Here is a 15,343-nt window from a genome sequence, read left to right as displayed (position 1 = left end):
AGAATTGGAGGTGGAATCTTGACATTTTGGTTGGGGGGGCGAGAGAAGGGACAAGGCCAGTGAGCTGGACTTAATTCAGGCGAATTGATTCCTAAACCAGCATAAAAAGACTGCAGAAAAGATGACTATGAGTTGTTTGGGTGCAATCCACCTACATTTAAAGTTTCCTGATTTTATGCATTGGTATTACCGACTCTGCCTGGTTTGTACCGATATCACTAACACAAGCAAGTGGAAACTGTCCCTAAGGACAAGAGAGTAAATGTTATTTTTTTGTTACTATTTGATTTTTAGAAGTAGGGACAGTACGCCCTTGAGACAAGATCACATTCCTCAAGAGTTTTAACTGTATCTAAGTTCTTATGCAGGATACAACAGGGTCAAGCGGAACGAGCAATTGTCAAAACTGGAAGGAAGACAGCAGAATTCGAAGATACCCCTGAACGCAGAGAATTTTGCAAATGGCCGTGCAAGTGCTCACGCAAACCTTTGTGTTTACCTGGAGTAAGCCTGGTTACTGATGGCTGTGGGTGTTGCAAAACCTGTGCTAAGCAATTTGGGGAGCTCTGCACTGAAGCTGACACTTGTGACCCTCACAAGAATTTGTACTGTGACTATTCTGGCGATAGACCTAAGTACGAATTTGGAATATGTGCATGTAAGTTGAAACCGAACAATAGTTCCCTGTTCATTTTTTATGAAAATAATGAATTTCTTATTCTTTCAAGGGATGTGGGTGTTACTGCCAAGGTCAGCAATTGCTGTCCATCCCTAATGGCCCTTCAGAAGGTGAGCCACCGCTGAGTTGAACCATTGCTGTCCATCTGGTGCAGTTACATCCACAGTGCTGCTAGGAACTCTCCAGGATTTAGATCCCCAACACTGATGAAACAGTGGGAATGTTAAGAAGATAGCTAGTTCCTTCAACTGTTTCTTGATATCATGTGGGGTGAATCAGATTGGCTGAAGATTGGCACCTGTGATGGTAGGGACCCTGGGAAAAGATAATGAACGCTGGCCTTACTAGCAACAACCATATCCCATGATTAGATGGAAAAAAATTTCGGGATGTGATGGAATGAATACTACCAATTTCCAAACATATGGGCGGGATTTTCAGGCCACATTCGTCCCAAGACTGGAAATTCCTGCCTGAGCTCAGTGGACTTTTAAATGGCCTGCCAAACTTTTTGTCTCGCCCGCCATGATTCCTGTGGCAGATGAAACGGGAAATTTTCAGCCATTGTATTTTCTCAATTTTATGTTGCAAAATCCTTTAGATTCCCCAGGTACTTCAGTGCAAATTGTGCCTGTCACGAGCCTTCTGTTTTACTAACTTGATCAGATAATGCAATAAGTGAAATGGTGAGAAAGAGTGAAATGCCGTGAGCAGAATAATATAGATAGTGCATGTGTGCTGAAATAACATTATAAAATGGGTGCCAGGTGGGAAAGGGGAGTAGGAGGGGGGAAAAGTGTATGGATAGTAAAAACTAAAATAGTGGGATTGCCTCCAGTTAGATTTGAATGGAAGAATGATATTGGGTAGACAGTTGGGAGAACTTTTACTGTGGGGGACGTTTAAGCTTTATACCCCTCTTGAACACAGCAACTGAATGACTGGACAATTCAATGCCTATTTATTGACATTAAGAGGTCCACAACCAACATCATAAATTTAATACTGTAGGAAAATCAAAGTTCCTTCTACTTCTACACTTGTGAGATTTTCAACAGCAACAAAAACAAGAAAACTCAATAGGTTGTGTATAACTATTTGGTGAATTTTTGGGAGTTCATCGTAAAGTGCAAACAGTATCATTCTCATGCCTTTCGCATCATCTGAGCTCCTGAATGGACATGATTACTGTCTCATTTTAAATGCTGAGCGACTCTGGATTACTATTACATTTTGGTCAAAGAAAAATCACTATATATCGTGTACTTTAAAAATACAAAACAATTGTTACAATGCAATTTGTTATGCTATTTTTGTACTTGATAGCAATCTGTGCATGTGCCATATTTTCAAACAGTAGAACTTGATCGATAATGTTCAAACACAGAGCCCCTGTTCTGCAGTAACGGAAAAAGTCCGATTTTAACTATTTTATCATAAAAACCACAAATTGGCAGCCTCCAGTTTTCACTATTCCAGGTCACCGGCAAAAGCACGCTTACAGCAAATGTTTCACTGTGCTTGAAAAAAGAAATTCTGCAACAAATGCCTCCCTAATTATGTACCGTGCTAACACAACAGATTTCAACTTGTAGCAGTAACAAGAAAGGGGACTGAATTTCACCTACTCATAGTCACTTTGGTGGGAGAGTAATAGAATTCCCAATAAAACATTGCCAATGTTTAAATTATTTGTCTAAGTCTCAACAATGTTTCTGTTCAAATACAACAACCAAGTGAGAGAACTCCCAAATATTCATTTAGCTGCATCTAATAATGGTGGGTTTTGAGTATGTGGCCAACTGTTTCTAGATAAATACGTATCAGGCTGGTGAAAGTTTTGTCAAAACCTTTTTCTGTCATTTTTACAATGTCTTACCTGATAGCAAGTAAGCAGAAATTTTACAACATCTAGAATATTCTCTCTCCTATTCTCAACATGGTAGTTCACTACCCAATTATTATAATTTTGCAAGCCACAAAAATCAGTCAGTTAGAACGTTACACAACCCATGATGATAATAGTGAAATGCTTATCTCTTTACAGGTTTTCAAAAATTGAGATTGACAATTTTATTTTTGACACCTAATTTATATATTTACTCATTAATTTTTCAAACTACTCTGCTTTCTTTAGATACTGTTGGAGTCGGGTGTGAGTCAAATGGAATCTATTACAGGCACGGGCAGACATTCCAGCCACACTGTCACTATAAATGCACATGTGTGAATGGTGCATTTGGATGTACACCCACCTGTACAAAGAAATTGGCAGCTGGCCAGTGTAGAAATCCCAAGGCCATAAAGATATCTGAATATTGCTGTGAAAAGTCCATTTGTGATAAGACTGGAGTGAAGAATCAGCAGGTAGCAACATATAGAGTAATGTCCGGTAGGTGATTTAAATAAGCTCACTCAATCAGGAGTTTGGAGATGTATATACCTCAACTACAAAGGAATAGCACAATTGATGACACTCAGCCGAGTAAATAGATAGCTCTTCTGCTTGTTTGACAGGCGTGAGATTGACTTGATCAATTATTAGCCAGCTAAAAATGAGATGTTTCTGCTTAAGATAGAATAGCCTGGAATACTCGTAGGCCCCATTTGGCAGCTGCACTCTGAAAAAAAATACAGAGCAGCATTGATATTGAAGGAGCCTGCAAATGTGCGGATCTGAAAGAAAAAGAGAATCAAGCAGGCAAACGGGGAATTAAAATCCAAATAAATAAAAATAAAAATTGCCAGCAAGTACAGACCATGTAATGTTGGCATAGAAATACTTTACATTGCAGCCTTTGGATAGCTGATTCTAACATTTGAGGAATGTGAAATTTTAGCATTTCCATTTTAAAAAAATATCGTTGTGAGAAAGGTGATTTTTAAGACTGCTTACTTTTTAAGTTACGTTATTTATATAAGACATGGGAGGTTTTGGAAATCTGGGTTTAGAACACCAACGTTTATTTTCTTTGAATAATTTTGTTTAAATATTATGTGGATGACGTAATCAGAACAACTTGTCCTGTCCAAGGAGGAGATTTGATTTTGTAAAGATTCGATATAGCAGCGAGGCAAAACATGTTTGGTCAAATGAATTGCTTCAGTCTGGTAAACCTCAGTAATTCTATGCACAAATTGCAGCTCCGTTTAGTAAAATTATGATGTGAAGTAAAAAGGACATCATTATAACTTGACAAACTTGCAAGCTTTTTTCTATTTGGAATGGGAAGGAGCAAAGAAGTAATGTACGTGGCAATATAAACATCTCCATATTAAACTTTGGAAACCGTATTACCACTATATGTTCCTTCCAAATCTATGGGCAGAATTTTATGGGATTCCGCTAGCAGTTTGCGGGTAGGGAAGTGGCGTGAGGGAAAGATTTTGAGGCTGACAGGAGGGGTTCAGGAATGGACGGGTTTCAAAGCGTGGAAGGTAAATTTGCTCAGGCATTGGGCAAGAAGACAGCAACATCTCCATTACTGGCTCCTTTTTGAGATCGGATGCCCCCCACCCAATGTCTGGGTCTCCTGGGTGCTCCTTGTATGCCTGCCGTAAAAAATCGCAACCCCCATTGGAAAAAGATTCTACTCTATCATTATTTCGATGGGATTTGGAAAGACCTGGTTACGATATTTAAATAATTCATTTAGCTGAACATGTATTAATTGTACAACTGATGCTTTATTAAGCCATGTAAATTTAGCATTAAAATGATGAAATAATATAGGGTATATTGGGCAATCCCATTGGTTCTGATAACTGGTGAGTTGGGTTCCACCCAATTAATTCTTGTGTGCCACAAAGCTTTTATGCCTTCAAGTAATGTGAAGGAATTAGCAATATATTTTGGCCATGCTGCAGTACTGAAATGACTTCTGAATGCAATTATTTTATATAAAACCCATTAATCCTTTTTATGTTATTTTACATTCTTCCTTTTAAAGAATTTTTTTATCTGCACCCCTTCATTTCTGTCCTAACAATCCACTGAGAATGTTATTGTTTAGATCACAAATTCATCTGCTATTTTCCAAACTATTTTACTGTAGTTGCTATGTGTTTGCTGACGTCCTAATCTCACTATATCCTGTAATCTTCTCCATTCTCTCTCACAGTTTGTAATGCTCTGTAATTTGCTGTTGTTAGCAGTTTTCTATTTCCATCCTAAATCATTCCTGTATAGGCAGATCCGAAAAGCATAATACAAGCTATGTCTTGCTAATCCGAGAAAAATGCTGTTAAGGTTCCCCATAGAGACTGATAACTTTTAAAAGTAAATAATCCCCACGACACCAACAAAGAGAAAATCTATGGATAAGATTTCACTTACCGCCTTAAAACCAACATAATTCAAACATAAATTTACAGGCAAAGGATACTCCAAATAATAGAGGTAAATTTCACTTTAAATAGTCGATACACCAAAGATACGGGTCGTGTAGTTATAAGCACTTGCTTTACTTTCCTCACAAACGAGGCACCACATACAATCCCACAGTCTTTCCAACTCGACCTCCATTAGGTAGGGACTCTCACTTCCCACTCAATTATTTCTACTCTTGAGTTGCATTCACTACCTGCAGTTTCTCACCACGGATGCAGTTGACATCAGCAAGGCACATACTTATGAACTGTCTCACTCAGATCACAGCACTCCTGATGGCACAGAATCCCTAGAGACTCCCTTCTCCATTCCTTTTAATGGTGTGGTTGGCTCTGTCATCCCTGAAAAGCAGCAGTAGGTCTTGTCCAAATCACAATTCCCTGATCTACCTGGTTTTCGGCTCTCTGTTCTTTCCAACTATATAACACAGTCTCTGCTCTATTCTCCTTATACGCCGTAACACTTCTATGATGCTGTGATTCTCAGAGACCTGCTTCAGAAACAGGATCTGGTCTGAACTGCCAAACAGAAACATGATTAATTTATTGAGAACCTTGCTCGTTTCTGCTCATACATGAATTCTAAGTTGTCTGCCCCAAACACCCAACATCACTGCAATTCAATCTCTATTTACCCTTTGCTTTTCATTCACATGGCAACCTTAGGCACATGGACAATTCTTGCTGCTTGTTAGGAAATCTATTTACTCCTTTCTGAATACTCAGCAGTTTCCCTGGTCTCAAAGAGGGCATTACACAAAAAGGTAAAAACAGGCGTTTTCCAAAAGGCATAAGTCATCACAGTCCATGTAATCAATGCTTTCTATCTTTCAGCCACCTTACTCTTTCTGTGCCATTTCCTCATCTTTAATACCATGGGCCTTAAATTTGCATCTGAAAGCAAATCAATGTCTGTGTTGGTGTGTCTCAGGCCTACATTTGTTTATATTACCAGTTTATAAGGCAAGACCAGTAATATGGCGGAAGAAATGTCTGCTTCAAACAACTCCATGGAGCTCATGTTCAAAATCCTGTGACATAGGAATCTCAGTCAGAGTGACAAATGACAACAGCAAATGTGAACTTGAAAGAGAAAATAGACTGTGCTTTATTCGACCTTGTGACACAAGATTATTGAAAAATATGAAGGTAAATCACTTCTGAAATTATCTACTAGTCACATCAGCAGTATTTCTTTGGGTGGGGAGGTGGGTAGTGGAGAGTGAGAGAAAGAGAAAGAAAAGGTTAATTTGAGTACAAAGAGGTATATATATATATATATATATATTCATGTACCACAGAGAAAAACCATCTGAAGATAACAGACATTCTCAGGTAGTCTCAGATGGGATTCACAGGTAATGAACCCATGAATTCACAGTACTTGAAATTGTTGATTGGAGAAGAGCTGAAAGTTAGGACTTTTCAGAAAGCGAGTGGGTGCAGAATGTGTGAACCTGAATGCTCAGTTGAATTCCAATTCAGATAAATAGGCTCTTCTTCCTTGCACAACCCAATATTTCAGAAATGGATTTGGGGCATGTCTGGAGCATCCCTATATCCCGGGGAATTCCACTCAGCTTTTCCTCTTTAGGCTGGTACAGCTTCCTTTGTTGGCCTTCCAAGCCCCAAAGAAATGAAGAAAAGGAGATCAACCACTTTCAAAATGCAACACTTCATCTCCCTGTGAGGAGGTTTCTTTTCTAGCATCTACATCTCCAGCCCCTTAAACTGGAAAATAGAGACATGCTGAAAAAGAAACACATCCTCAAAGTTTTTTGTCTTGCACTTATTAGAGCAGATAGAAAATACCAAATTTCAAAGGGAACACCAATTCCATTTCAGAAATGGATTTGGGGCATGTCTGGAACAACCCTGTTTCCCAGGGAATTCCACTCAGCTTTCCCTCTTTAGGCTGGTGCAGCTTCCTTTGTTGCATGAAAAAAAGATGCCGATTGATTGGCAAGCGGACTCTGATTGGTTGAGGTGTTGAGTGGAGAATGCAGCAGGGAACAATTGTTTCCCATGCATTTGTTTAACTGAAAAAAAACAAGTGGAGAGTATTCCAACAAACTCCTGACTCATGCCTTCTAGACAATGGACAGCTTTGGAAAGTCAGTAGGTGAGTTACTCTCTGCAGAATTTTCAGCCTCTGACCTGTTTTTGTAGCCAAGGTATTTATATGGCTGGTCTAGTTAGGTTTCTGGTCAGTATTAGTCCTTTAGGGTGTGGATACTTAGAGCTTCAATGCTGGTATTGCCATTGAATGTCAAGAAGGGATGGTTGGGTTTTCTCTCATTTGAGATATCTATTGTCTGCCATTTTTGTGGTGTGAATGTTACTTACCATTTATCAGTCCAAGCCTGAATATTGTCCAGGTTGGACAACATATGAGCACAAGCTGCTTTAGTATATGAGGAATTGCAAATGATACTGAACATTGTGCAATCTTCAGCTTATGATGAAGGGAAGGTCATTGATGATGCAGCTGAAGATGGTTGGGCCGAGGACCCAACCCTAAGGAACTCCAGCAGTGATGACCTGGAACTGAGATGATAGACGTCCATCAACCATAACTTTCTTTGTACTAGGTACAATTCCAACTAGTGGAGGGTTTTCTCCCTTATTAGCATTAACTTTTCCCATTGTTTTGCTGGGGCTCCATGACACTTGGGCTGATGTCAAGGGCAGTCACTCTCACCACACATCTTGAGTTCAGCTCTTTTGTCCATGTCTGGACCAAAGCTGTAATGAGGTTAGGGGCAGTAGCCCTGGAGAAACCCAAATTGAATGTCAGTGAGCAGGTTATTGTTGTGTAAGTGCTGTTTGATAGTACTGTCAACAACAGCTTCCATCATTTTGCTGATGATTGAGAATAGACTGAAGGGGTGGTTATTGGCTGCATGGAATTTGTCCTGGTTTTATGGACATTTTCTGCCTGTAGTTTTCTTAAAACATTTGCGAATGTTTTGTTAAGTTAAACATTTAAATAAACTCATTCCCATATTTTTTTACATGAAGGAAGGATAAAAAGATTTTAAAAATCCTTCAGAACGATGCATTTTTTGAAACTGCATTTAGGATATTTAGCAATGAGTAAAAAAAAAATCTGGGTAATGGTTCAATTTCTGGTATCGCCACTTCAATGTTGTCAGACAGCTTACCTCAAGGGGTGGAACTTTTTGGTTCGGTTTAGTAATAGTTCTTTGCTTTTAGCTGCCTCTTCAAGATTGGCAATGTTGTAAGCATAGGTGGTAAAAATAGAGCTAAGAGCTAAATTACATGCAAAGAAGTCAGGTCTTGAATAATTTTGCAAAATAACATAACTACTGGCTGAATGGATTTTGATTAATGAACACAAATGTGCAATACATTTTTCATTTATTTTCCTCTTAGAAAGACAAGAAGTGTCTACAGACTTTCCGGAATTCCAAGCCTGAAAAATTTGCTCTCTCAGGCTGCACAAGTAGAAGAACATACAGACCAATATTCTGTGGTACATGCTCAGATTCCCGTTGCTGTGTTCCTAACAAAGAAAAAACTGTGAAAGTAGAATTTAACTGCACTGATGGAGAAATGGTCATGTGGAAGATGATGTGGATCACATCTTGCAAATGTCAACAGGCCTGTATTGACTCAGAGGACATGTTCTCAGATCTGAACCTATTGTAATACACTATGGTTGGCATTTTACCATCCCACCCGCCACGGCAATCGGAGCGGGCGAGGGGCGGACCATGGAAAGGTCCGTTGATCTTGGTCGGGATTTTACGGTTTCGGGATGAGTGAGGCTGTAAAATTCTGCTCATATATTGTTCATACCATGTTTGAGAGCTGAGGGAAAGAAAAAACAACTGTACATGTCTCAGAAGAATGTGAATTTGCTTACACCATTTCCACGTTTATGCAGCTAAACTATATAGGGGAATAACTTCTACAGTGGCAAAACGTCTGAGGATATACATCAAATGCAGCAACTTCCACAAGACTGAGTACCTGCTTCATTGCACAAAGACCTGTTTTGCTCCATTGCCACTTTGTAATATAGCATGGATTTGCATAGTATATCTGTATAAGTAGTTTCTTTGCATGAGGTTTTCTTTAAATTGAATTTCTGTTGAACTTTCTACAGTTCAGCACAAATTCTCTCCTATAAGTCAATATCAAAAATGCCAAAAGAAGATAAAATTAATAAAAGTCACTGCATTTGATAAGGTGCCACATCAAAGATTATTGCATAAAAATAAAAGCTCATGGTGTAGGGATAACATATTGGCATGGATTGAAGTTTGATTAGCAAACAGGAAACAGAGTTGGCACAAATAGATATTTTTCTAGTTAGTAGGGTGTGATGGGGCCTCAACTTTTTACTCTTTATGACTTGGATGAAGGGACTGAAGGTATGGTTGCTAAATTTGCAGATGACACAAAGATAGATAGGAAAGTAAAGTGCGAAGAGGATGTAAGGAGGCTACAAAGGGACATAGATAGGTTAAATGACTGGACAAAAACCTGGAAAATAATGTAGGAAAATGTGCAATTGCCCATTTTGGTAGGAAGAATAGAAAAAATCTTATTATCTAAATGGTGAGAGATTGCAGAGCTCTGAGGCATAGAGGGATCTGGGTGTCTTAGTTGATGAATCACAAAAGGCTAGTATGCAAGTAATTAGGAAAGCTAATAGAATGTTATCATTTATTGTGAGGGGAATTGATTACAAAAGTAGGGAAGTTATGCTTCAGTTGGACAGGGCATTAGTCTCCTTATCTAAGGAAAGATGCAAATGCATTAGAAGCAGTTCAGAGAACGTTTACTGGACTAATATCAGGAATGGGTGAGTTGTCTTATGAGGAAAGGTTAGGTTTGTATCCTTTGGAGTATAGAAGAGTAAGAGGTGACTTAGTCAAAACCTTTAAGATCCTGAGAGGTATTGACAGGGTGGATGTGGAGAGGATGTTTCCTCTTGTCAAAAAATCAACATCTAGATGTCATTTAAAAAAAATGAGGGGTCACTCATTTAAAACAGAGATGAGGATTTTTTTTGCTCAAAGGGTCGTGAGCCTTTGGAACTCTTCCTCAAATGGCAGTAGATTCAGAGTCTTTGAATATTTTTAAGGCAAAGCTAAATGGATTCTTGGTTAACATGGGGTGAAAGGTTAACGGTACACAGGAACCATGGGGTTGAAGTTACAATCAGATCAGCCATGATCTTATTGAATGATGGGCAGAGCAGGCTTGAGGGGCTGAGTGGCCTACTCCTCCTAATTCATACGTTTGTCTGTAATTTTAACTAGCATCTTTATAAATAGGCTTCACATATGGACATTTGTAATGGTTACACCATATTGAAAGGAAAATATATATTGAATAATATATATTGCAAATGCCAGATTGAAATATTGATTGCTTCACACATTGATACACAGATTTATTATTCTGTTCTCTAGATTCACTTAAAGGTACTTAGTATTTGAAAGTTCCCAACCTTGGCTCAGTAGTAGCACTTTTGCCTGAGGCAAACAGTGTGGGTTTAAATTCCCCTCCAGAATTTTTCCATTTCCCGGGCCTTGCACCCAACCCTGGAACACCTAGATAACAAGGACACCTATGTCAGACTTCTATTTATTGACTACAGCTCAGCCTTCAACACTATTATTCCCACAAAACTCCTCTCCAAACTCTGTGACCTGGGCCTTGGCAACTCCCTCTGCAACTGGATCCCGAACTTCCTAACTCACAGACCACAATCAGTAAGGATAGGCAACAATACCTCCTCCACAATCATCCTCAATAGTGGTGCCTCACAAGGCTGTGTTCTCAGCCCCCTACTATACTCCTTATACACCGTGTAAGCCTTATACACTGTGTGGCCAAATTCCCCTCCAATTCGAGCTTCAAATTTACTGACGACACCACCGTAGTGGGTCGGATCTCAAACAATGATAAGACAGAGTACAGGAATGAGATTGAGAATCTAGTGAACTGGTGCGGCAACAATAATCTCTCCCTCAATGTCAACAAAACGAAGGAGATTGTTATCAACCTCAGGAAGCGGAAAGGAGAACATGCTCCTCTCTACATCAACGGGGACGAAGTAGAAAGGGTAAAGAGCTTCAGGTTTTTAGGTGTCCAGATCACCAACAACCTGTCCTGGTCCCCCCATGCCGACACAATAGGTAAGAAAGCTCACCAACGCCTCTACTTTCTCTGAAGACTAAGGAAATTTGGCATGTCTGCTATGACTCTCACCAACTTTTACAGATGCACCATAGAAAACATTCTTTCTGGTTGTATCACAGCTTGGTGTGACTCCTGCTCTGCCCAAGACCACAAGGAACTACAAAAGGTCGTGAATGTAGCCCAATCCATCATGCAAACCTGCCTCCCATTCATTGACTCTGTCTACACTTCCCGCTGCCTTGGAAAAGCAGCCAGCATAATTAACGACCCCACGCACCCCAGACATTCTCGCTTCCATCTTCTTCCTTCGGGAGAAAGTTACAAACGTCTGAGGTCACGTACCAACCGACTCAAGAACAGTTTCTTCCCTGCTGCTGTCAGACTTTTGAATGGACTTACCTTGCATTAAGTTGATCTTTCTCTACACCCTAGCTATGATTGTAACACGACATTCTGCATTCTGTTTCCTTCTCTATGGACGGTATGCTTTGTAAAGTGCACAAGAAACAATACTTTTCACTGTATACCAATACATGTGACAATAATAAATCAAATCAAGTCAAAATCAGAATATTGAGCATGTAATGCAATCCAACATTCAAATATTTCACTGGGAGAGTACTGCAATATCTTTCAGGTGAGACATTGGCCCAAAACTTCCAATCAGAGTCAGAACCCTGAGGCGAACTCTAATCAGACAAAAAGTACCCACTTAACACGATAAGTTGACTTCTGATGGCGGATCTGGAAGTATTTCCCCTGCATAGGAATCCACACAGAAAGCAGCAAAGAGAATCTGCACATCAACAGCTCCCCCCGCACCCCCCTCCCCGCCTTTAGAGCACGAGCAGCCAAATTCTGAAGTTGGTTGAGGGTAGGTCAGATTGGATCAGGAGGGGTTATCAAATCTGGGTCTATTTAAGTATGAACACAAGGGTTGGGTATGAGTCACATTGTGGGAGCTAGTTAAGGAGGAATCAGGGTTAGGGAAGGGGGAATCTAGGATTGGGAAGGGGAGTCAGATGGTAGGGGCTAAGCAGATCAGGTTAAAGGGGAATCGGGGTAGGGGAGGGGGAATCAGGAATTGGGAATGGGAAGCGGGTGGTGGAAGCTGGGCAGGTCAGGTTGGGAGGAGCCAGGAGGTTACCAGGGGAGTTGGCTGGTGGGTTCTGGAGGACGTCTGGAGTGGGGGGGCGGAGGGCGGTTTGGAAGGGTTGCAGAACTGGGGCGTCGTTGACCAGGAATCTCTCCTGCTTTTACTGCCTGCCATTGGCATATGTTGGAAACATTGGCAGATTGATACTGTTGTTGTTTGATTGCATTATGAATATACTTTTCTTGACCATCAAGTCTTGGGGTGGAACTTAACCAGAACTTCTGATTCAGAGGCAGGGACACAATCCACTGCACCAGAAAACCTTGAGGATCCACTATCAGTCGTATTAACTCTTCAGAAGTACTGTTTAGTACAGTCTAACTCCATTGAATTAGCAAAAATCCAAAAGTTTTAAGTCCTCTTTGTGTCCTGCAGGTATGTTACTGAGCTGAGGGAGACATTGTTTTGATTTGATTTGATATATTGTCACATATATTAACATACAGTGAAAAGTATTGTTTCTTGTTTGCTATACAGACAAAACATATCATTCATAGAGAATGCAGAATGTAGTGTTACAGTCATAGCTAGGGTGTAGAGAAAGATCAACTTAATGCAAGGTAAGTCCATTCAAAAGTCTGACAGCAGCAGAGAAGAAGCTGTTCTTGAGTCAGTTGGTATGTGACCTCAGACTTTAGTACCTTTTTTTCCTGACGGAAGAAAGTGGAAGAGAAAATGTTCGGGATGCGTGGGGTCCTTAGTTATGCTGGCTGCTTTTCCGAGGCAGCGGGAAGTGTAGACAGAGTCAATGGATGGGAGGCTGGTTTGCGTGATGGATTGGGCTACATTCACGACTTTTTGTAGTTTCTTGCGGTCTTCGGCAGAACAGGAGTCATACCAAGCTGTGATACAACCAGAAAGAATGCTTTCTATGGTGCATCTGTAAATGTTGGTGAGAGTCATAGCTGACATGCCAAATTTCCTTAGTCTCCTGAGGAAATAGAGGCGTTGATGGGCTTTCTTAACTATAATGTCGGCGTGGGGGGACCAGGACAGATTGTTGGTGATCTGAACACCTAAAAACTTGAAGCTCTTGACCCTTCCTACTTCGTCCCCGTTGATGAAGACAGGGGCATATTCTCCTTTATGCTTCCTTAAGTCGATGACAATCTCCTTCGTTTTGTTGATACTGAGGGAGAGATTATTGTTGTTGCACCAGTTCACCAGATTCTCTATCTCATTCCTGTATCCTGTCTCATCATTGTTTGAGATCTGACCCAGTGCAGTGGTATCGTCAGCAAACTTGAAAATTGAGTTGGAGGGGAATTTGGCCAGTCATAGGTGTATAAGGAGTATAGTAAGGGGCTGAGAACATAGATTTCTACTCCACACTGCGCTTTTTATTGCAGATATGGTTGGTTCAAATGATAATCTGACCAACATATGTTGGGTGCCTTAAGAACTTTTTCATAGTTGAGTTAACTAAACACAATGAAAACATTGAAGCCATATAGCTATCTACTGATGGGGCTGGATTCAAGGCTTAGGAATCTGAAGTGACTTTCAAGATCTGATAGGGATGGCATCTAACTCTTGCTTTTTAGTCAGGAAGAATTCTCAAGGTCAGCAGCCTGATGCAGATACTAAAGAAGCTTAACTACCAAAAAAGATAATGAACGGCCTCAGCAATTTCTGATCAGAGAACATAAAGTAAATAATTAAGTAACAGATTCAACTAACTCCACTCAGAAACAATTATCAACAAGGAAAACTGTTCCCTGTAATGAGATCAAAACAAGTCTGAGTTCATTAAAACTTCGTTATACAGGGCATGTAAGACCACATCTGGAGTACTGTGCACAGTACTGGTCTCCTTATTTAAGAAAACATGTAAATACATTAGAAGCAGTTCAAAGTTTTACTAGACTAATACCTGGAATGGAAGGGTTATCTTATGAAGAAAGGCTGGGCAAGCTAGGTTTCTATCTGCTGGAGCTCAGAAGGGCAAAAGGTAACTTGATTGAAGACATACAAGATTATGAAACATCTTGACAAGGTGGATGTGGAAAGGTTGTTTCCTCTTGTGGAAGAATCCAGAAGTAGGGGCTCACTGTTTAAAAATAGGTTGTCACACATTTAAGACAGGATTTTTTCTCTCTCTCAAAGGAGATAGGATGCAGAGCTGGGCTGAAAAATGGCAAATGGAGTTTAACCCTGACAAATGCGAGGTGATTCATTTTGGTAGGACAAATTTAAATGTGGATTACAGGGTCAAAGGTAGGGTTCTGAAGAATGTGGAGGAACAGAGAGATCTTGGGGTTCATATCCATAGATCTCTGAAGGTTGCCACTCAAGTGGATAGAGCCGTGAAGAAGGCCTATAGTGTGTTGGCGTTCATTAACAGGGGGTTTGAGTTTAAGAGCCGTGGGGTTATGCTGCAACTGTACAGGACCTTGGTGAGACCACATTTGGAATATTGTGTGCAGTTCTGGTCACCTCACTACAAGAAGGATGTGGAGACACTGGAAAGAGTGCAAAGGAGATTTACCAGGATGCTGCCTGGTTTGGAGGGTAGGTCTTATGAGGAAAGGTTGAGGGAAATTGGGCTTTTCTCTTTGGAACAGAGGAGGTTGAGAGGAGACTTGATAGAGGTTTATAAGATGATGAGGGGGATAGAGTGAACGTTCAAAGACTATTTCCTCGGGTGAATGGAGCGGTAACTAGGGGGCATAACTATAGGGTTCATGGTGGGAGATATAGGAAGGATGTCCGAGGTAGGTTTTTTACTCAGAGTGGTTGGGGTGTGGAATGGACTGCCTGCAGGGATAGTGGAGTCAGAAACTTTAGTAACATTTAAGAAGCTATTGGATAGGCACATGGAGTACTTCGGGATGATAGCTTGATCTGGGTTTCAGACAAAGCTCGGCACAACATCGTGGGCCGAAGGGCCTGTTCTGTGCTGTACTGTTCTATGTTCTATGATTGACAATCTTTGGAAC

At 40.4% G+C, this 15,343-nt stretch overlaps 1 protein-coding gene across 1 annotated transcript in view; it reads left to right on the top strand.

Annotated features, from left to right (window-relative positions):
- The window catches only part of ccn6 (cellular communication network factor 6), a 29,406-nt gene extending 20,666 nt beyond the window's left edge, over positions 1-8,740 (top strand). The window contains exons 2-6 of the mRNA XM_078213549.1: positions 369-658; positions 2,817-3,046; positions 5,288-5,318; positions 6,024-6,217; positions 8,465-8,740. Of these exons, the coding sequence (XP_078069675.1) occupies positions 369-658; positions 2,817-3,046; positions 5,288-5,318; positions 6,024-6,217; positions 8,465-8,740 (1,021 nt within the window). The remainder of the gene's footprint in view (positions 1-368; positions 659-2,816; positions 3,047-5,287; positions 5,319-6,023; positions 6,218-8,464) is intronic.
- The last annotated feature ends 6,603 nt before the right edge of the window (positions 8,741-15,343 follow it).

The sequence above is a fragment of the Mustelus asterias genome, chromosome 5, assembly GCF_964213995.1.
Source record: "Mustelus asterias chromosome 5, sMusAst1.hap1.1, whole genome shotgun sequence".
Classification (NCBI taxonomy): Eukaryota; Metazoa; Chordata; class Chondrichthyes; order Carcharhiniformes; family Triakidae; genus Mustelus; species Mustelus asterias.
The sequence above is the reverse complement of the archived record's forward strand: the minus strand, read 5'-3'. Positions and strand labels throughout refer to the sequence as shown.